The sequence below is a fragment of the Schistocerca cancellata genome, chromosome 6 (genome assembly GCF_023864275.1).
Source record: "Schistocerca cancellata isolate TAMUIC-IGC-003103 chromosome 6, iqSchCanc2.1, whole genome shotgun sequence".
Lineage (NCBI taxonomy): Eukaryota > Metazoa > Arthropoda > Insecta > Orthoptera > Acrididae > Schistocerca > Schistocerca cancellata.
Window position 1 is genome coordinate 146,377,446 of NC_064631.1, and position 21,929 is coordinate 146,399,374.

At 42.5% G+C, this 21,929-nt stretch overlaps 1 protein-coding gene across 1 annotated transcript in view; it reads right to left on the minus strand.

Moving 5' to 3' along the window:
- Positions 1-1,401: 1,401 nt before the first annotated feature.
- LOC126191508 (cytochrome P450 6k1-like) overlaps positions 1,402-21,929 on the minus strand; it is a 121,791-nt gene continuing 101,263 nt past the window's right edge. Inside the window, exons 7-8 of the mRNA XM_049932403.1 lie at positions 3,375-3,626; positions 1,402-1,639 (exon numbers count right to left, since the gene is read on the minus strand). Coding sequence (XP_049788360.1) covers positions 1,467-1,639; positions 3,375-3,626 — 425 coding nt within the window. The 3' untranslated portion in view covers positions 1,402-1,466. The remainder of the gene's footprint in view (positions 1,640-3,374; positions 3,627-21,929) is intronic.

The window sequence follows — 21,929 nt, forward strand, 5'->3', positions numbered from 1 at the left end:
AAATGTGTAACTTCTTGCTTAAATTTATGTTTCATAAATGCTGTAAAGTTAGTAGAAATACTTATTTTCTAAAATATGGAATTTACATGGCAACTTTTCCTTCCTCAAATGTAAATAAAAAACCTACAATGGTTAAGTCATAATAACATTAATGTTAATGATTTTGTTTTCAAGCGACGTAACATAGAAATATTATCAATATCCTTACAGTTTTTTCCACTAGAGAGTATTGACAAAACAAATATAAAACATAATGTTAAAAAACAAACTGCTATATATGTCTTATGCATCAGTAACTCTATATGCATGTATTATATTAAAAGGTCTGTGGATCAAGAGTCAGATCGACATTGGTTGTGATTGCCAACAGAGAAAGAGAGAGAGAGAGAGAGAGAGAGAGAGAAGGGATGAAGTAGGCAGTTTTAGAACCGCATAACCACATACCGATTTCTGCGGGTATACAGGCAATGTACAGAACTTTAAAATTCCTTGCACAATCCTCTCAGAATAACTTAAAATAGAGAAAAGATTATTGATGCAAGTTACTGCCAAAAATTCCAAATATGAAAGTCACTCTATTAAAATTTGATGCAATGAAGGTGGTATGCTACATGTACCATGATTTTTGTGTTGGAAGAACAGTTGCTACACTGAAAGATAAATGAAAGTATATACACTAATCTCAAGAAAATTCAGTGATTTCCCAATGTAATGATGCTTTAATATTGAGGAAACTGTCATAAAGAAATTTACAATTTATTCAGTATTGTAGTTGGTGCTGGTTTCAGGATGCAGATTTTTATTAGTAAATTAAAACACTACTTATGTGCTAATGCTCTGCAAAATGAATCACCAACTTCTGATCCTAACATGCTGAATCATAGGGCATTGACCTTACGGTGATCTAACACGCCATCAGAGTGTATCAGGAAAGTTACAGTCTAAGCTGAAACGATAATTTCTATTATGCTTACACAGTGATAAGTCAAGTGAAACATTTGACTCTGTACCAGACTATCTCTCAGTCAAAGATAATCATTAGTAGCAAACAGCATGTATCAATGGATTACAAAGAAATCACTGTTTATTGAATAGTAAACATTCTTTATATTTTGGCATATTTAGAACAATCATCTTCATAATTGTGGAGCTCAGATAAACTGAGTTATGTGACATAGTGTATTAACTATAATATAGTGGCTTAAGTGGTATAAAATATAGTTACATATCTCATTTAACTGCTAATTACAGCAGCTTTATATTCTTTAAAAATAATGCAACAAGAACTGCTAAACACACACACACAAACACACACACAGGGATATATATACATATATATATATACACACACACACACACACACACACACACACACACACACACATATATATATATATATATATATATATATATATATATATATATATATATATATATATAAAATGTTAAAGCATTTGTAAGTCACATTATGATTGGCTTCTCTTTCTCATTCTCAGCTGGATTCCTCCTTTTGGCATGAGAACTACCGATCTGGGCTCAAAGGTCAAGTGGTGAACAGATTTCTCACTTGGTTCAAAGCTGAATCTTGACAGCAGATATGTAAGAGCAACTTTTGTCTGCAGCAACCCAAACCTCATCCCTGCAACAAAAAGAGAGAGATAAAGTTTTATTGTAAAGGAATAAAATTTCCGCATTTCATGCAAGGTGAAAGTATTATTATTATTATTCCCAGAGGCGGTTGCTAGCCATTCCTTCTGCCTTGCACTGTTCTATTCATTTCCACATAGCATATACTTCCTTTAATGTCATCCACCATCTTGTATCTTCTCCTTTCCTTAATTATTTTCCCACAAATTGTTTCTTCCAATGTATTCACCATCAAACAGTTCCATTGCAACAACTGACCATCCCACTGTTCTTTCTTTTTCTTATAACTTCCAAAATTATTCTCTCCTGTATCCTGACCAACACATCTTTCTCAGTCTCTCTTCATGCCCAATTAATTTTTCAAACTTACTCCACACCCACGTACATTAAATATAATATCAAGAAATGAGGGAAGCAGCTAGACTGAATTAAAAGATGGTAAGCAACACTGAATGTTTACAGACTTATGATTATCTCACAATTATACAGTTTATCTGGTACTACCCATCACTGTATATTGATGTGTTCATTGACCCACATTCATTACTGAGCATAGTGATAATGCAGATAGGCAACATCTATGTAAGTGATAGTGCCACTGTAGCTGATGTGTGTTTGCATTTCGCTGGTATACTCTATGACAGTGGTTCCCAATGTGAGGGTAGTGCCCTCTGAGGGATAAAATGAAATTTTCTGAAGTGTAAACACTAAACAATTCGATTCTATTTCAGTCACGACACTGAATTATTTTCAAAAGATCATTACTATTATCACAATTTTGTAAGACTTTAATAATAATTATGTAAATTATCAATAATTACCATTCCTCAATTAGTAGCATTAATGTGGAGGAGGTCACATGTTCCTCACATAGTCCACTCACTACACACATATCTTGTGCTTTGTCCTGTATATCACTGATGATAAGATTGAGACATATAAAGAACACATGCTAAATAGATCAAGAAAATGTCTTTCCCAGTTGTAGATAGCACCTGCAGTAGTCCAGAAAATGCTTCATTACTCAGCTACTACAGTGCTGCACATATTATTATTATTATTATTATTATTATTGTTATTACCATTAGGGTTTGTGGTCAGACTCAAAGCATTAACAGCTTGAAGTATTCCAACTCCTGCCAGTTCCCAAGTAAGGAGTGCAGCAATCAAGTGATTTACAAACAGTAAGCATAGTGTACAAATTTTAACTTGGTTGATATTGAATGTGATTGCATTGTGCAAGTCAAGCAATTGCCACACATACACACACACACACACACACACACACACACACACACACACACACACACACTTGTAGTTAAGGCGCTGTCACTGTGAAGTAAGGGAAGAAGTATGCACCTGATGAAATAGCACTGAATTAGTCTCTTTTGTTGTTGCAGTGGTTTCATGGGTTAAAATATCCTTCCAGTTTTTCACCAGCAGTATTCAGAGAGAATTTTCAGATTTGAAATGCTTCTTGTTTTAAACAATTGTATCATTTTAGAACATTTCATTGTTTCTGGAGGGAAAACAATTAATGTTTTATGGTGTTTCATCTACAAAGATACAGAGAAATAGTTCACTCCCATCATTATCTGTTTCTCTCTTGACAAATAGAAGGTGCAGAAAATGGATGCAAAGTAGAGAAATAAACATGATTTTTGAAATGGGTAAATTGAGATGTAATACATAAGCATTATCACCCCAGAGTAGCTTCCATGACTCACCTATGCAGATGCGTGGTCCTTCTCCAAATGGCAGGTAGACATATGGGTGTCTCTGGGCCTTCTGCTCTTCTGAGAACCTCTCAGGGTCAAAGCGTTCAGGGTCTGGGAAGTACTCTGGGTCATGATGCAGACCATACATAGGTATAAAAACCTTAGTACCTTTCTCAAGGATAATGTCACTGTCAGGTATCTGGTACTCGGTATTGCTCTCCCTGCTCAGTACTGGAGCTGGTGGATATTTCCTCAGTGTTTCTGCAAAGAGACAAATACATTTTGAAATTTACCAACACATGAAAGATATGCGTCGGGCTGATCTTGATTCTGAGCCTCTAAGTTCTGCTGTCAGTTATCAGCCATCCCCAAACTCCAGAGTTCAGAGGTTATCTTTATTTTTGGCAAATATGTGAGGTCAGCTGCTGTCAGTTATGATCGGCAGTCCTAAGTAGTGGACGTGTGGCTGTTGTGAGCCAACGTTGCTGTGTCACAGATTGCAATGGATTACCGTCACTACAGCAAGTGTTCAAGACAATCTTCAGGATGTTTTGAAGGAGAGGAAAAAGTGTGCAAAGTTTATCCCTCACACCTTGACTCCTGAGCAAAAACGACGGCACATGGACGCCCACTGACACTTGAAGTTCAAAGTGTGGACACTTCATTTCCAGAAAAAAATCATCACAGGTGACGCGACTGGTGTTATCAGTACTAACCTAACACAAAACGACAAAGTACATACATTCACATGGATGGTTAAGTCTTTGACAACGTAACTGACATTCAAGCCAATGTGATGTGCCAGTTGAACAAATCCTTGACAAGGATATTTCTGATGGTTTCACATGGTGGTATGAGCGTTCTCTGTGTTGTGTGCAGGTGGGGAGCTACTATGCAGAACATCACAAACATTAAACCACCATCTCCATGTTTCACTGTTTTTTAGTAATCCAACCACAGAAAGCTTTGGACTGACAGGGTAGATGTATAGCTTCAATTTGGCATCGCCTCTCTCCTATGACTCCAAATTCTACAGAACATATTACTTATTGTACAATAATTATTATTTATTCTGATTACAAGTTACATGATATCTACATTCGCATCTACACCTCTGCTTTGCAAACCACTGTGAAGTGGAAACTTTCTAGTGTATCAGTATCACTTGTAGGGGATTCTTCCCATTTCAATGTCATATGTAGTACAGAAAGAATCTTGAAAAGCCTCTTTGCATGCTGTAGTAAGTCTAATTCTGTGTTAGCATATGTAAGGACTACAGAATATCCTGTGGTGTCACCGCCAGACACCACACTTGCTAGGTGGTAGCTTTAAATCGGCCGCGGTCCATTAGTACATGTCGGACACGCGTGTCGCCACTGTCAGTGATCGCAGACCGAGCGCCACCACACGGCAGGTCTAGAGTAGACGTACTAGCACTCGCCCATTTGTACGACGACTTTGCTAGCGACTACACTGACGAAGCCTTTCTCTCATTTGCCATCTTGGCTGTCTTGTTACGCCACAACATATTCCTAGACTGCTCACTGAAAATTGGTTCTCAAAACTTTGTAAGCAGACTTTCACAGCATAGTTCGGGTATCTATCTGTTCAGTTAATTCAAAAATATCGTGACACACTCTCAAGGGTCAAAATAACCTGTGATCATTCATGCTGCCCTTCACTGTATGCGTCCAATAACTCATTACTCATATTTGGGGAAGTCACATACGCTTCAGTGATATTATAGAATGGGTCACATGACTGTTTTTCAAGCTGTCTCTTTCGTAGACTGATTGCACATCTTTGAATTTCATACCCCTAAAAACTGTTATACCTAGGTATTTGTATAACTTGACTGATTCTGATTATGAATAATTGATATTATAATCACAGGATACTCCGTATTCCGTTTTGTGATGTGCATAATTTTAGATGTCTGAGAATCTTTAGGAAACTCACAATCATTTGTACCACTTTGCAATCTTATTAAGATCTGACCGAATATTAATGCTATTTTTTCAGACGCTACATCATGATAGATGACAGTATCATCTGCAAAAAGTCTGAGGTTACTATTAATAACAAACCTATGATTGCAAACATAAGGAAAATTCTGCTGTACAATTTATGGGGGAGGAAAGACTCTAAACACCGTGTACAGAACGAGCAAGGAAAAAAAAATTACTACGCGACCAATGTGACCGACTTGCAACTAAGCACGCAGATGAGGCACTGCACAAAGGAAAGTCTCATGAATTTACGTTGAAGTCAACATTAGAATTGCTGGGCCTGGTCTATGTATCAGTGGCTCTGCCCATGGCCCACATCACCCGCACCTTCTGTGGCAATGTAAGTTACTACTTCGCTGTGATAACCAGCCAGCTCCTCTGCGTTCATCTGTATGTCTGCTGGCAGGGATACTAAAACCCTCTCCCCTGGAAATGGCACGTAGGGCCACAAATGGTCCGGTATGTACCATGACCTCCAGTGGAAAACTGGAGAAAGCACGAGATTCCCCAGTAGTAAACGATCACCGAACAAGACAACACCAAAGCAGCTTCCTCCATTGAAGGGGTGGAAGACTGCAGTGGCTGGGACAATGGTTTGTTCACCAATATAGGTGGTGGCGAAACTCCACCACTAGCAAGTAGGGAAAGGAGGTCATCACTTCAGAGTTCATGAGCTATGCAGTGGTAGGTCCAGGAGCTAGCACCACTGTTGCCTTATTCTACAGTCGAAAATAAAATGGTGAAGAGCGTGGTGGGAGTGGCAGCGGGTCGTGCACTCTGCCGTAATTGGAAGCTTTCTACTGGAACACTGTTATGGCTGACCCCATCACTCAAATGTCTTGAAAACAGCAATGCTACATATCAGCTGCTCCCGACCAACATCCAGCACAACTGCTGATCCTTCTGACCCACCACAACACCCAGCAGCCAGACAGCTGCCAGCAGAAAGACTGAGCCCCAATGGCAGACCTGTGAGGAAAACATGGGAGGTCACGATGGTCTGGGGCAGGTGACTCTGTGTGCAACATATTCAAAAGACCCTGCAGCTGGCGTCTGTGCAAACATTCCACTGGACTACAACCACTCACCAGCGTTGCCCAGCGCATAGCGAGAAAACTGGGCAGTGCATTGTCTCGGGATGAAGCACTCGTGGACTACTTCACTTGGGTCTTGAACGTATGCACAGAGCATTCCCAGTTAGATGATGGGTGGAATAGGGTGGTAGTCAAATGCTGCATACCATTGCAAATATAGAAGTCTTCAAGTCCCCATGACACAAACGTGTGACCATTGCTATTCAGGGGGAGCACTCGATAGCAAAAATGATGAACATGCAAACAGTTGCCATCCATATCGTGGAGGACAGCTTGCCATTGTATAGCAAATGTGGCAATGTATTGACCATCACCAACCACATCCTCCCCAAAAATGAGCCTACAAAGTCGATATGCATCCTGTCCCTACAGTGCTCCAGGACTGCTCAAGCCTCGTTTTGTGCACAGGCCATGCAATCATATACAAAATGTTCAATATTGTGGTCGATCACTGCCCAGTAAACGTGATGACATGCCAAAACCTTCACGTGAGTCACACCCCAGTACGACACATACAGCAGTTGGAGTATGCGAGGATGCAACTCTGAACGGACAACCACTCGACAGCATTACTGTTCTGTGGTAAGCACGAGGACCCTTGGACAACGCTGAGTCGATTATATAGGAGAAAAATCGTATGCCACCATGAATACATTCCTGAAAGAGTGTGCTCTGGCCACACCCTACCTGGACAGGTGAAGCAATTGTTTGGAAAAGCAGGTCGATTGTCGTGGCAGCCATGACTTCTTGTGCTGTCACAGGAAAATCCAGCGAAGTCTCCTTTAGGGCATCATCTAAGGTGAAGCAGAGAGCCTTTTGTTAGTCAACATCTGGATACAGTCTCGCTGCTAATCACGATAGTGCATCCACATTTGTATGCTGGGCAGTCAATCAGTATCAAATATCATAACAATAATTCTTGAAGAAGAGATTCTACCTGCGTAACTGGTGGGCAATCCTGTCTGGCAGCTTGGGATTAGGGTTGAATAAGGAAACCAGTGGCTTATGGTCAGTGGTGAGGAGGACCTTTGCCTCATGCAAGAAAATGTGAAAATCTGTAATTCCGAAAATGATAGCCAGTATGTCCTAGTCCACTTGTGAATAATTATATTGCATGTTGGAAAACGCCTTTCATGCAGAAGTGATGGACTGTGCATCTAAGTTCCAATACAACAGGGCTGCACCAGTGTCATACTGCTTTGTGTAACAAAAAAATGGTTCAAATGGCTCTGAGCACTATGACACTCAACTTCTGAGGTCATCAGTCCTCTAGAGCTTTAAACTACTTAAACCTAACTAACCTAAGGACATCACACACATCCATGCCCGAGGCAGGATTCGAACCTGCGACCGTAGCGGTCGGGCGGTTCGAAACGCTACGTGTAACAGACCAGGGAAACCAGACAAGGAGTGGAGCACAAACACTGCTTGAGGGACTGAAAAGACTTTTGACAGTTTGCAGACCAGATAAGTCTGACACCCCTGACGAAGCTGGTCAAGAGGATAGCAGATGTGCACAGCTCGGGAAATGAACTTAGTACGATATGAACGCTTCACCAAAAAGGACTGGAGCTCCTTAAAGTCCTTGGGCACTGGCAGGATGATGAAGGCTTTGAAATGTATGGATGAGGTCATCTCTGCTCAGTACATGACCCAAAAATTGCACCTTTGGGGAAATGAACTACATTTTTCCAATTTGCAACGTACGCCACTTCCAGAAGACGTCGGAGAACCGCCTCCAGATTCTGTAAACGCTCTTCTTGCACTAAGCCTGAGACCCAGATGTCACTAAAGAAGTTTATACAACAAGGAATGGTCTGAATCAGCTGCTCCAAACATCGTTGATAAATTCTAGGTGCAGATGAGACTCCAAAAAGGCAAACAATTGAACTGATAAAGCCTAAAGAATGTAGTGATTAAAATTCTTCTGGGTATTATGCCGCGTCATTGCTAAAAACTAACAACAATAATAAACTAAAACCGACGTGTCTGCCGAATTGCAACAGCCTTCCTCAGGGCACGAGGAAGGCTGTTGCAATTCGGCAGACATGTCGGTTTTAGTTTATTATTGTTGTTAGTTTTTAGTAATGACGCGGCATAATACCCAGAAGAATTTTAATCGCTATGTCACCGGCCGCGGAAGCCTACGTTCTTATACCTAAAGGTGTTGAGCACTAAGAAACACTGTGAAGTGGTGTCCAGCAGCAACTGCAGGTATGTGTTTTGCAAGTTGATGTGTGAAAAATACTAGCCCCCTGACACCTTCACCATGAACTCCTCTGGCTGGCGAATCGAATATGTGTCTGTGATGTGTGTTGACCCTGTGTCTAATGTCGCTGCAGTGGTGCATGACGACATGTGGATTCAGTATCACCACCAGTGGAGTGCCCCACTGACTTGACGAAATTGGAAAAACGATGCTGAGACCTTGACCTTTGTAACGCATGGCGCACTGACAAAATTTTGTTATTGTCGACAACTTAAGGGAGACGAGTACCTCGAAATTTTTTTGCCTCATCAAAGGAATTCTCAAACAATTGGTGGTATGACTATAGTAAAGAGTCCAAATTTTGGAACGAGACTGACTGAGACATCAAACGTAGGCCTACTTTGTCACTTAGCTGGAAGCCAAAAATAGAAAGTGTGTCTTAGCCGAAAAATTAATTTCTTACAACCTACTATTCCACATACTTATTATGTGCACGGAGAATTTTAAACTTACAGGAATACTCTGTTTACTGTAGAATACAAGGTGACGTAGTGGCCGTTGCAATGCAGAGAAGCTGAAGAGCCAGTAACTATACGAGTTAATGAGTCTGACCATAGCTCTGGTGTCTGCCCAAAAGTCGTTCGGTCGCCCATCCACTACTAACGTCAGCAGAATACGCTAAGGCACCCTAGTGGGGCGTCAGAGGCCACCTCTGAGTACAAGGAAAACACGGGGTCTTCCAATGACTGCCAGGAGGCTCGCACTATGTCACAAACTGTTGCCAAACGATCCAGTTTGTGGCATACTCCACATACTGGACCCAATGTGAGTGATATACACCAAATAACACTTGGGACCAGACGACCTGCTTGCCCATTGAGCAGAAACAGGTGTGGAAGGGGAGCAACGCCGAGAATCCGGAAAACGTCGTGTGCGCGGATTATGATGCAATGATTGATGCGTATCCTCCGAGGCCAATGTACGCGATGATAGGCAGCGCCGTTACGTCACTGCACTCTAATCGTCCCCAACGTCAACACACGGCGGCTCAGCGGAAGGCAAGGCAGCCTGACTCACCTCACGGGACATTGGTGTCTGTGTACCACCCAATTGCCAATTATCGGAAAGAACGTCCCTTGCCACTGCCGTAAGTTCATGCGAGTCAGCGAGCTTAGCGACTGCGGACAGAGAAGGGCCGGGCAAGCCTAAAGCCCTAGTTTTGGCCTCTGGGTCGAATGTTAACCGGACGATCGCGTCCGTAACTATCGAGACCGCATGTTAGGCAGTTTACTAGGGACACGTGAACCGGAGAGATCTTGCAGGTCGGAGATCCACGCCACATACGACTGTCCAGGTAGCAAATGGTGTTGGTTAAACTGTAACCATGCCGTCACTACGTGGGTTTTGTGACAAGAATACTGTGTGAGCAAATGACAAAGATGCTCAAAATTAAATTTCTCAGGTTCTGTAGATGCTTAAAATTCTCCACAATTTTGTATTGCCTGAGGGGACAAAAGTAATGGGATATCTCCTAACCGGAGAGATCTTGCAGGTCGGAGATCCACACCACATACGACTGTCCAGGTAGCAAATGGTGTTGGTTAAACTGTAACCATGCCGTCACTACGTGGGTTTTGTGACAACAATACTGTGTGAGCAAATGACAAAGATGCTCAAAATTAAATTTCTCAGGTTCTGTAGATGCTTAAAATTCTCCACAATTTTGTATTGCCTGAGGGGACAAAAGTAATGGGATATCTCCTAATATCGAGTCAGACCTCCTTTTGCTCAGTGTAGTGCAGCAACTCTATGTGGTACGGACTCAACAAGTCGTTGGAAGTACCCTCCAGAAATACTGAGCCTTGTTGCCTCTACAGTGGAGCTGGTGCAGAATTTTATGCATGAACTGACCTCTCATTACGTCCCACAAGTGTTTGATGGGGTTCATGTCAGGCGATCTGGGTAGCCAAATCATGCACTCTAATTGTCCAGAATGTTCCGCAAACGAGACACAAACGATTGTGGTCCAGTGACATGTTTGGAGACACAAAAGTCAACGAATGGCTGTAAATGGTCTTCAAGTAACCAAACATAGCTATTTCCAGTCAATCATCAGTTCAGCTGGATCGGAAGACAAAGTCCACTTCTTGGAAACACAACCCACTCCATTACAGAGCCACCGCCAGCTTACAAAATCCCTTGTTGACAGCTTGGGTCCATAGGTTCGTGGAGTCTGTGGCACACTCGAACCCTACAATCAGCTCTTACTAACTGAAATCGGGACTCATTTGGCCAGCTGTTTTCCTATCGGGAAGGGACCAACCGAAATGGTCACGGCCCAGGAGAGGCGCTGCAGGCGATGTGTGCTGTTAGCAAAGGCATTCTGCTGCCATACCCCATTATCGCCATATCTCTTCGGACTGTCATAATGGATACGTTTGTCGTACGTTTCACATTGATTTCTGTCGTTATTTCACACAGTGTTGCTTGTCCGATAGCCTTGACAACTCTACGCAAGCGCCATTCTTCTCGGTCGTTAAGTGAAGTCGGTCAGCCGCTGCGTGGTCCGTAGTGAGTAGTAGTGCCTGAAATGTGGTATTCTTGGCACACTTTTGACAGTGTGGATCTCACAACATCGAATTCCTTAACCACGAAACGGGATGTTCCATGCGTCTAGCTGCAACTACTATTCTGCATTCAAAGCCTGTTGGTTCCCGTCGTGCCGCCATTATCACGTCGGAAACCTTCTCACATGAATTACCTGAGTACAAATGACTGTTACGCCAATGAAGTGCCATTTTATACCTTGTGTACGTGATATTGACGCCATCTGTATATGGGCATATCGCTGTTCCGTGACTTTTTGTCACCCCAGTCTAACCCTGGGCTGCTGGATAATAACAGGCACCCCCACCGATTGGACCGACGATACACCTTATCTGGCAGTGCAGCAAGGACCGGTGCAGGTAATACTCCCACCTTTAAGAAGACTCGTCGAAACTGATATCCGGTATCGGGGGACGACAGGGGAGCAGGCTTCTCTGTAGGAGGCTGGCCCTCCACCAGCGGAGCGTGAGAGTCGATCAATTCCGCGTTCTGCGAGCAGTTCCTGCAGTTGTAAGTGCTCCAGCTGTTGTTGCTGCTTCTGCAGTGCGTAAATGCCAGTTCCATGGTGGCCACAATTTAACACTACCAAAAGAAAGAAGAGCATAGTATCGTTCGACGTGGCCGCTTCAGTATTTGTTCAAGACGTGACAACACCACCAACCGCCACTGAAGGCAAGGATGTACGAGGGCTGTTTTTTAAGTAAGGGCCGTTTTTATTTTTAAAAAACATACAAATACTTTTGTAAAAAACCTTTATTTTCTGATTCTACACACTTTTACCTATTTTTCTACATAGTTGCCTTATTTATTTAAGCACTTGTCATACCGTACAACTAAATTTTCAATTCCCTCTTCAAAGAATTCGGCCGCCTGCTCCGACAGCCAAGAGTTCATGGCCGCTTTCACTTCATCATCGTCATTGAAGCGCTGCCCGCCGAGATGGTGTTTCAGGTACCGGAAAAGGTGAAAATCGCTAGGAGCAAGGTCTGGGCTGTATGGTGCATGGCCAAAACTTCCCAGCCAAAAGAATCAATCAAATCCGGAGTCTTTTGAGAGGTGTGAGGCCTACTGTTATCGTGCAGGAGCAAAACTCCTTTTGTCAACATGCAGCGCCTTTTGTTTTGAATTGCTCTGCGGAGCTTCTTTAGAGTTGCACAGTAGGCATCTGAGTTGATTGTCGATCCTCGTGGCATAAAGTCACTAGCAAAACACCGCGCCACTCCCAGAACACAGTTGCCATAATCTTGCGCTTTGACAGCGTCTGTTTGGCTTTGACCTTGACGGGTGAGGTTGTGTGTCGCCATTTCATCGATTGTCGCTTGCTTTCGGGAGTGGTATGGGATACCCATGTTTCATCTCCAGTGACAATTTGACTCAACATGTCATCCCCTTCTTCCTCGTAACGAATCAAAAAGTCCAATGAAGTGGCAAATCTCTTCCCTTTGTGGTCCTCTGTGAGGAGTCTGGGTACCCACCAAGAACACAGTTTCTTAAAGTTTAGGTATTCAGACACAATTTTGTACAAAACCGATCTTGAAACTTGTGGAAATTCCAAAGAAAGAGTGGAAATCGTGAATCTTCTGTCCTCACGAATCTTTGTTTCGACTGCAACCACCAAATAATCAGTGATCACAGAGGGCCGGCCTGAGCGTTCTTCGTCATGGACGTTTTGACGGTCATTTTTAAACTCTCTAACCCATTGACGCACTTTACCTTCACTCATTGCAATCAAGCCATACACTTCTTTTAACTGACGATGAATTTTTGTAGCTGATAGGCTTCTCGCGGTCAAAAAACGTGTCACTGACCGTATCTCACACGCGGCGGGCGATTCAATAACCGTAAACATTATAAAGTAGCACAGCGATGCGTACACCTCAGCTACAGAGCTGCAACTTGCATCAGTGTGAACGGGAAGGATGCCGGCAAGTGGCGCGGTGGCTTGTTGCGGCGTCCGCGCGAACTACGGGACTATACGCGCGAACGGCCCTTAATTAAAAAAACAACCCTCGTAACTACACTAGCCGACAGCGGCTCGGCTAACAGTCTGAAGGCTGAAACCCTGAAAGAGGGAAACTGATCTCTACAGGGGAGCAGTGAGTCAGAACACAGTGCAAAAAATAAACACAGAAGCAAAAACAAGGCGCTACCACAGATATGCAGTAATAGACTGGCAACCCGCATACAGTATCATCAGCGTTACTGAAGCCAGCACTTTAGATTAGATTAGATTCAGTTTTCGTTCCACAGAGCCAAAATATGACATGATTCTCGCCTGTGTGGAACATGTCAGAAAGTATAACATAAAAACATAAAACATTTGAATATAGTACTTACTGCCGTGATTATTTGTCAGGAGATTGTCGAAATAGGTGAAAACAATGTGGTAAATTGGAACAGCTAATATTTACAGAATAAACATGCTATCAGTATGCAACATAGTTATGCACTATTAATACACTCCTGGAAATTGAAATAAGAACACCGTGAATTCATTGTCCCAGGAAGGGGAAACTTTATTGACACATTCCTGGGGTCAAATACATCACATGATCACACTGACAGAACCACAGGCACATAGACACAGGCAACAGAGCATGCACAATGTCGGCACTAGTATAGTGTATATCCACCTTTCGCAGCAATGCAGGCTGCTATTCTCCCATGGAGACGATCGTAGAGATGCTGGATGTAGTCCTGTGGAACGGCTTGCCATGCCATTTCCACCTGGCGCCTCAGTTGGACCAGCGTTCGTGCTGGACGTGCAGACCGCGTGAGACGACGCTTCATCCAGTCCCAAACATGCTCAATGGGGGACAGATCCGGAGATCTTGCTGGCCAGGGTAGTTGACTTACACCTTCTAGAGCACGTTGGGTGGCACGGGATACATGTGGACGTGCATTGTCCTGTTGGAACAGCAAGTTCCCTTGCCGGTCTAGGAATGGTAGAACGATGGGTTCGATGACGGTTTGGATGAACCGTGCACTATTCAGTGTCCCCTCGACGATCACCAGTGGTGTATGGCCAGTGTAGGAGATCGCTCCCCACACCATGATGCCAGGTGTTGGCCCTGTGTGCCTCGGTCGTATGCAGTCCTGATTGTGGCGCTCACCTGCACGGCGCCAAACACACATACGACCATCATTGGCACCAAGGCAGAAGCGACTCTCATCGCTGAAGACGACACGTCTCCATTCGTCCCTCCATTCACGCCTGTCGCGACACCACTGGAGGCGGGCTGCACGATGTTGGGGCGTGAGCGGAAGACGGCCTAACGGTGTGCGGGACCGTAGCCCAGCTTCATGGAGACGGTTGCGAATGGTCCTCGCCGATACCCCAGGAGCAACAGTGTCCCTAATTTGCTGGGATGTGGCGGTGCGGTCCCCTACGGCACTGCGTAGGATCCTACGGTCTTGGCGTGCATCCGTGCGTCGCTGCGGTCCGGTCCCAGGTCGTCGGGCACGTGCACCTTCCGCCGACCACTGGCGACCACATCGATGTACTGTGGAGACCTCACGCCCCACGTGTTGAGCAATTCGGCGGTACGTCCACCCGGCCTCCCGCATGCCCACTATACGCCCTCGCTCAAAGTCCGTCAACTGCACATACGGTTCACGTCCACGCTGTCGCGGCATGCTACCAGTGTTAAAGACTGCGATGGAGCTCCTCCGTATGCCACGGCAAACTGGCTGACACTGACGGCGGCGGTGCACAAATGCTGCGCAGCTAGCGCCATTCGACGGCCAACACCGCGGTTCCTGGTGTGTCCGCTGTGCCGTGCGTGTGATCATTGCTTGTACAGCCCTCTCGCAGTGTCCGGAGCAAGTATGGTGGGTCTGACACACCGGTGTCAATGTGTTCTTTTTTCCATTTCCAGGAGTGTAGAATGAAAGTACGCAAAGTATCCAAGTTTTTTTTTAATTTTCATATCTCCTACATCTGACATCATTCTTACTGCAAATACGGACTTGTTTAGGCACTTAAGCAATTCTGTGGTATGCCCTTTCCAACTGAATTTATTATCGAGTTGTAATCCCATAAATTTAACACTGTCAACCTCTTGGATCTGCATGTCTTCATATGGTATACACATGCTGGAGGGAAATGTCTTACAGGTTCTGAACTGCGTATAATGGGTCTTCTCAAAGTTTAATGACAGTTAATTAGCTTTAAACCACTTATCGATGTCAGTGAAAATTTGATTAGGAGCTATTTCTAAATCTATACTTGACTTTCTACTTATTGCAATGTTTGCATCATCTACAAACAAAACAAACTTATTTGGAAATTTGTGGTAAGACCTTATGGGACCAAATTGCTAAGGTCATCAGTCCCTAAGCTTACACACTACTTAATCGAACTTTAACTTATGCTAAGGACAACACACACACCCATGCCTGAGGGAGAACTCGAACCTCCGATAGGGGGAGGCGTGCGAACTGTGGCAAGACACCCTAGACTGTACAACTACCCTGCATGACAAAACACACTTCGCATCTGGCAATGTAACAGATGAGAGGTCATTAATGTATACAATAAAAAGCAATGGACCTAGCATGGAACCTTGAGAAACACCACATGTAATTAATTCCCAGTCAGATGAAGACTGACTGCTTACTGCACAGGTATTTCACAATGACACCCTTTGTTTCCTGTTAGACAGACAGACCATTTCGCAGCATTGCCGGTGACTCCATAATATTCTAATTTACTTAAGAGAATGCTGTGATTCACACAGTCAAAGGCTTTTGACAGGTCACAGAAAATGCCAGTAGGCTCTAATTTGTTATCTAATAAATTAAGTACATTCTTAATGTAAGTGGAAATAGCTTTCTCTATGTCAGAACCCTTCAGAAATCCAAACTTTGACTTGGAAAATACATTATTTGCTGTCAGATTCTTAAGGAGACACTTGAACACAACCTTTTGAAATATTTTTGAAGAAGCTGGCAAAAGTGAAACTGTTCGATAGAGTGATGGTATCTCCTTATCCCCCTTCTTGTAAAGAGGCTTAACTTCAGCATATTTTAACCAGTCCAGAAATGTTCCACTGATAAGAGATTGATTACACAAATAACTTAAGATAGAACTCAACTTGCATGAGCACCCTTTAATTCACTTCATTGATATATTATCATACCCACTGGAATACTTAAATTTTAAGGACTTTATGGTGGATGCTACTTCTTTGGGATATGTGAGTGTTGTCTCCATTTTACTGAAGCTATTTTTTAAGACTGGTCTCAGATATTCCATTGCAATGTTCACCAAATCTGGTAACCCCAAGCTGTCAGTAACAGAAATGAAGTACCTGATTAAGAGGTTTGCGACACTACCTGCATTTGTTACCAAAATCTCATTTATATTTAGAACTATCTGTTCCTCTTCCTTATTGGCCCCACCTGTCTCTGTCTTCACTATATCCCATAGAGTTTTTTTTTATTTTGCTGCCAAATATAATTATCTTTCTCTCATAATAAAGCTGTTTCGTTTCTGGGTTACTTGCTTCAATATTTTACTGTATTCTTGGTGATGCATTACAATTCTAACATCAGAAATGTTCCTAGATAGTAGATACAGTCTCTTTTTTGTCTCACATGATATCTTTATTCCTTGGTGTAGTCCACAATTTACCTTTTGACTTCTCTGTGATTTGAGTTACCTTTAGGGGAAAACAATTTTCAAAAGAGGTGGTAACTTTATTAGTGAGTGCTTTGCATTTTCCATTTGAGTCAGAAGTATTGTAAACATCTATCCACTTCATGTCTTTGGGCAATTCCCTGAATTTCTCAATTTTTGACTTATTTATTGCCCTCCTGTACCTAGGTTCAATAGATTTTTTATCCTGACGCGTTTCGACATTTAACATAAGATACTGCATGTCACGATGTCCAGCCCCGGAAAGTGAGTGGTCAGCACGACAGAATGTCAATCCTAAGCGCCCAGGTTCGATTCCCGGCTGGAGTGGGGATTTTCTACGCTCAGGGACTGGGTGTTGTGTTGTCCTAATCATCATCATCATTTCATCCCCATCGACGGACAATCGCCGAAGTGGCATCAAATCGAAAGACTTGCACCTGGCAATTACTCTATCCGACGGGTGGCCCTAGTCACATGACATTTAATTTGCATGACAGGACCAGATAGCTCATTTACTATTGGTTTTGTGATATGACTTTTTCCCTAGGATTGTCTACAAATATAGTATCACAAGCAGTCTCAGAGCATTTACATATCCTAGTTGAAAAGTTCACAGTAGGAACTACATTGAATGATAGTGCTACTGACTGCTATAATTGTTCACTGAGAGAACTTTTCAATAAATCCATATTGAAATAGCCAGCAACCAATATTTACTTGTTTTGTACCATAAGCTGGGACAACAGACCTTCTAGATTTTTTATGAAGAGGTTAAAATTTCCTGAAGATGATTTGTATATACCTGCTATTATAAAGGGCTGGTCATGAAATACTACTTTTGTTGCACAAGCTTCTAAGTGCTGCTCTGAGCAAAATTTATTCATATCAGTTTTCTTGATATCGAAACAGTTTCTGACATGTGGCAACACTTCCGTTCTCCGTATATTCTCTACGGAAGTAAGAAACTAACTTGAATCCTGTAACATTTAACATATCTATATCAGTATATAGCAATATGGCGATGAGCGCAAAGGACGTGTAAAAATATGTTTATTTACTGATATAACCGTCGCAAGAAATGGGGATAAACTGATATAACTTCGTTACCTTTAGAGTTTTGACAAAATGGTTATTGCATGTGTCGTGTTTGGTTGTAGTTTCCCGTATAGCACATGGAAGATACAAGGAAAGGAACGTTTCACTCCGCGCGGGATTAGCCGAGCGGTCTCAGGCGCTGCAGTCATGGACTGCGGCTGGACCCGGCGGAGGTTCGAGTCCTCCCTCGGGCATGGGTGTGTGTGTGTTTGTCCTTAGGATAATTTAGGTTAAGTAGTGTGTAAGCTTAGGGACTGATGACCTTAGCAGTTAAGTCCCATAAGATTTCACACACATTTGAACATTTTTTGAACATTTCACAATGCAAGGGTAACTAGAAACACCCTACGTATTTTTGCTGTTGTGCTGTATGTAATCCTAAATAATTACATTAAAGTTTGTCTTATCTGAAATACTGGCAAATATTAGTTTACATACATTTTAGGGAGTTACATAAATCTAGTTTACATACATTTTAGGGAGTTACATAAATCTAGTTTTAACAGACGTAGCTTCATGATATCCTTTTAACCAGTTTTGATCAATTTTGGCTTTTCTTCGGCTAGTATGCCCCTGATGAAAGTGTTCCTATAAGTAGAACGTGCTATTTGTCGTCGAGAACAAGTGTCTTTCTTCATTTCAGTGTTCTTATGAAAACTACTGTCTGCTTTAAATGCATGTTATGCAACTTGATGTTCTTCTCATAACTCGATTCTACAATGTATGATTCAACTAGCACACAAATATTTGCTCAGCTGCAGAACTTTATTAGACCACCTCGCAAAGGCTGGCACGTCATTTGGTTTCAGAAAAGCTTGGTAGTACAATACACAAACTTGCTGATGGCGCCATCTTACCTCACCAAAAGTCAGGCTTCAGTAAAAGATGCATCTTGCCAGTCTAGCAATTTATGTCTGTGGGCGCGACAATCGCGAGCGACTGACAACTGAGCACACGGAAACAGTGCACAGTGCTAGTTGACATCTGAGTCAGGCATCTTGGCGCTGGCAGGTAAACATCTTCTGCCGTGCCTCTCTTCACCCCCGCCCTCTCTGACAGGGTTCTTTACTATTCCGTTGTGATAACCACGCTAGCTCCTCTGCGTCCATCTCAATGTCTGGTGGGCATATTAAAATTTCCTTCTCCATCCTTGTCCAGTCCGAGCTTTCAATCGTTTTCTCACTGTCTTATGGTTAATGGTACATTAAAGCGGATTTTCCTTCGTTCCGTTCTTCTTGTAGTAAGACTATTATTTGGTCTCTCCGATATTTTTACTAACGTCTACCATTCAAGCACGACAGAACATATGATTGCAGCGCTCGAGTAGAAAGGTAGTATTTGAATGCTGAAAGGCCTCAGAGCACCGAAGTCTTTGCAAGGAAGTTGGAGATGATTATTCAGTTCCTAAAGAGAAACGTGGGCCACTGAATCTTTCCAGTGGACAAGCGTTGTTCTTTTCATTATACGTACTGAGTGTTTGCCAATCTGTCGTTTGAAAAAATGTTATCAAGAAGTTTGTATTTACAGTAATCTTCACTGTCAGACAGACATTTCATATTCTTGAGACTCTTATCAAAATTTTTTGCCACAGCTTAAGCCTATCCCTGCAGCAATAAAAAAATTGAAATTCCGAGGACTTAAAACTGGCATAACCTTCTCATGTTCCGCAATTATTACGATAATTATTAATTTGGATGATTAAAATAAATGTCATTATGAAATAAATAGACTGTTATGCTTCAGTTAAAATGGCTCTTCTTAAGAACATGTCTTCTATATTATCTTGAGTGGGAACCACATTTTATTCTTGCTACACTGTTTGGTGAAACGTGAACTTTATTTTTAAAAAGTTGAGTTACTGTAATACGCCACATATGGGAATATGTGCAATACGTGAACTTCTTTACTGGTGTACCTCAAAGTCCGACAATAGTGAGAAATGTAAAAGTTTTTGGATTTCGCTACTTAACAACTTTGTTTCTTTTTCTTTGGTTTAAATTCTCGTACATATGTACCACAAAAATCTGAAAGATCTTGTATAATTTTCTAATTTCTACTAAAAAGACTTAAAGAAACCAAACTCATTCGATTTCACAGGAGAAACAAACAATGGTATTTGCTGTCAAACCAGTCAAGTGCAAACACTGGTCGCTGAGAGGGTTGAAAGATGACAAATTGTGCCTCTGGAATGTTTCACTGGGCATAGCCCACGAAATGTATTAATATATTAAACTTGGTCTGTATACCTCAGTTCCATACACCATATTATTTGCTGAGAGCAAAAAAGAAGCTGATTGAAGATTACCTATTAGAAGTGTCGAAGAAACAAAAGCTAATCTGGTGGTCAAACAAAAGAAATTTACGAGTATCACACTCACCACTGCTTCCAACTTGGGTTTTGGAGGGAAGATTCAAAAACTAGCGAACAAAAAGAGATTGCTAGAATGTAACATATTTCCAACGGCGAGAATATCAGAGACGGAGTAGTATCTAAGCTAGATAAAGATCCGGAAACGAATCGGTTGTGGCCTTTTTAAAGGAATCATCTAATAATTTACGTGCTGTGATTTAGGAAAACAATGAAAAATATTATAAGCACATGGTAGGGCGAATATTACAGCCTCGACTATCAAATGTGAATACAGACACGAAAGCTGAACATAATGTGGTTCCATAACAGTAGCTGTGTACAAGTTTGCCAAGAATTTGTTTGGATGTCAAAATCTGAGGACGTAGTAAAGCACAATATATCCCCTCGTAGTGATGTCTTCTGACATACACTCGCTGATCAGAAGTATCTGGACACTGATATGTAGTGGAGAACTGACTACGAGATGTCACAAGAGGTGGACGCGACAGTATAAAAGGAGGCAGGAAGTATTGTGTAGTAAGTAGAGTAGCAGTAGCAGCAGGGCAGCTCAGTGACTCGAACGTGGACTAGTCACTGGATGTCACCTGAGAAACAGATCCGTCTGGAACATTTGAACCCTTCTAAAGCAGCCCAAGTAGACTGGTGGCGATATGTTTACGAAGCGGAAACGAGAAAGAACAACTACAGTAAAACCTAGGCCAGGCAGACATCATGTTCTGACCGACAGGTACTGTCGAGTACTGCGGAGAGGGATTGTAAAAATTCGCGTGAAATCAGTGGAAGGAATCACTGGTGAGTTCTGAGGTATTACCAGCAGTCAACTAACACAATAACCGTGGGTAAGGAATTAAAAATGAATGTGGTACAATAGTCGAGCAGCTCTTCATAAGCTACACATTTCTGGTGTCAATCCTAAGCGACTCTTGGTATGGTGTGGAGTGATGAATCCTGTTTCGATCCGATAGATGATTGCGGATTTGGCGAATGCCAGAGGACGTTGTCTGTTATCATTTTTAGTGCCGACAGTGAAGTACGGAATAGGTGGTGTTACAGTATGGGGAGTTGTCCGTTGTTAGGGTATAGTCTCTTTCCTGCACTTAAGAAAACGCTAAATGCGAAACGACATGGACGCATTTTTACGGCATAATGTATTGCGTATAATAGAGAACGAGTTCGGACATGATAATAATTTGTATTAGCATTACAATAGACGCGGTCATAAAGTAGCACCTGTGAGGCAGTTGTTTGTGGACAATAACATTACTGAAATGGACTGGCCTGCTCCGAGTCCCGACCTGAAGTCAATGGAACACGTATGGGACGAATTAGAAAGTCGACTTCGCTCCATATCCTACAGTCCAGTTCGGCCCTTGAGGAATAATAGATCGCCATTCCTCCTAAACGTCGACAAGTGCGAAGCCGTTCTGTTCACTAGAAGACCGAAACTACTGCGCAAACATCAACCCTGCAACCCAATAACACCACATGCACGCCCAATACGTTTCCGCGAGAAGGTCAAATATCTCGGTGTCTGTCTG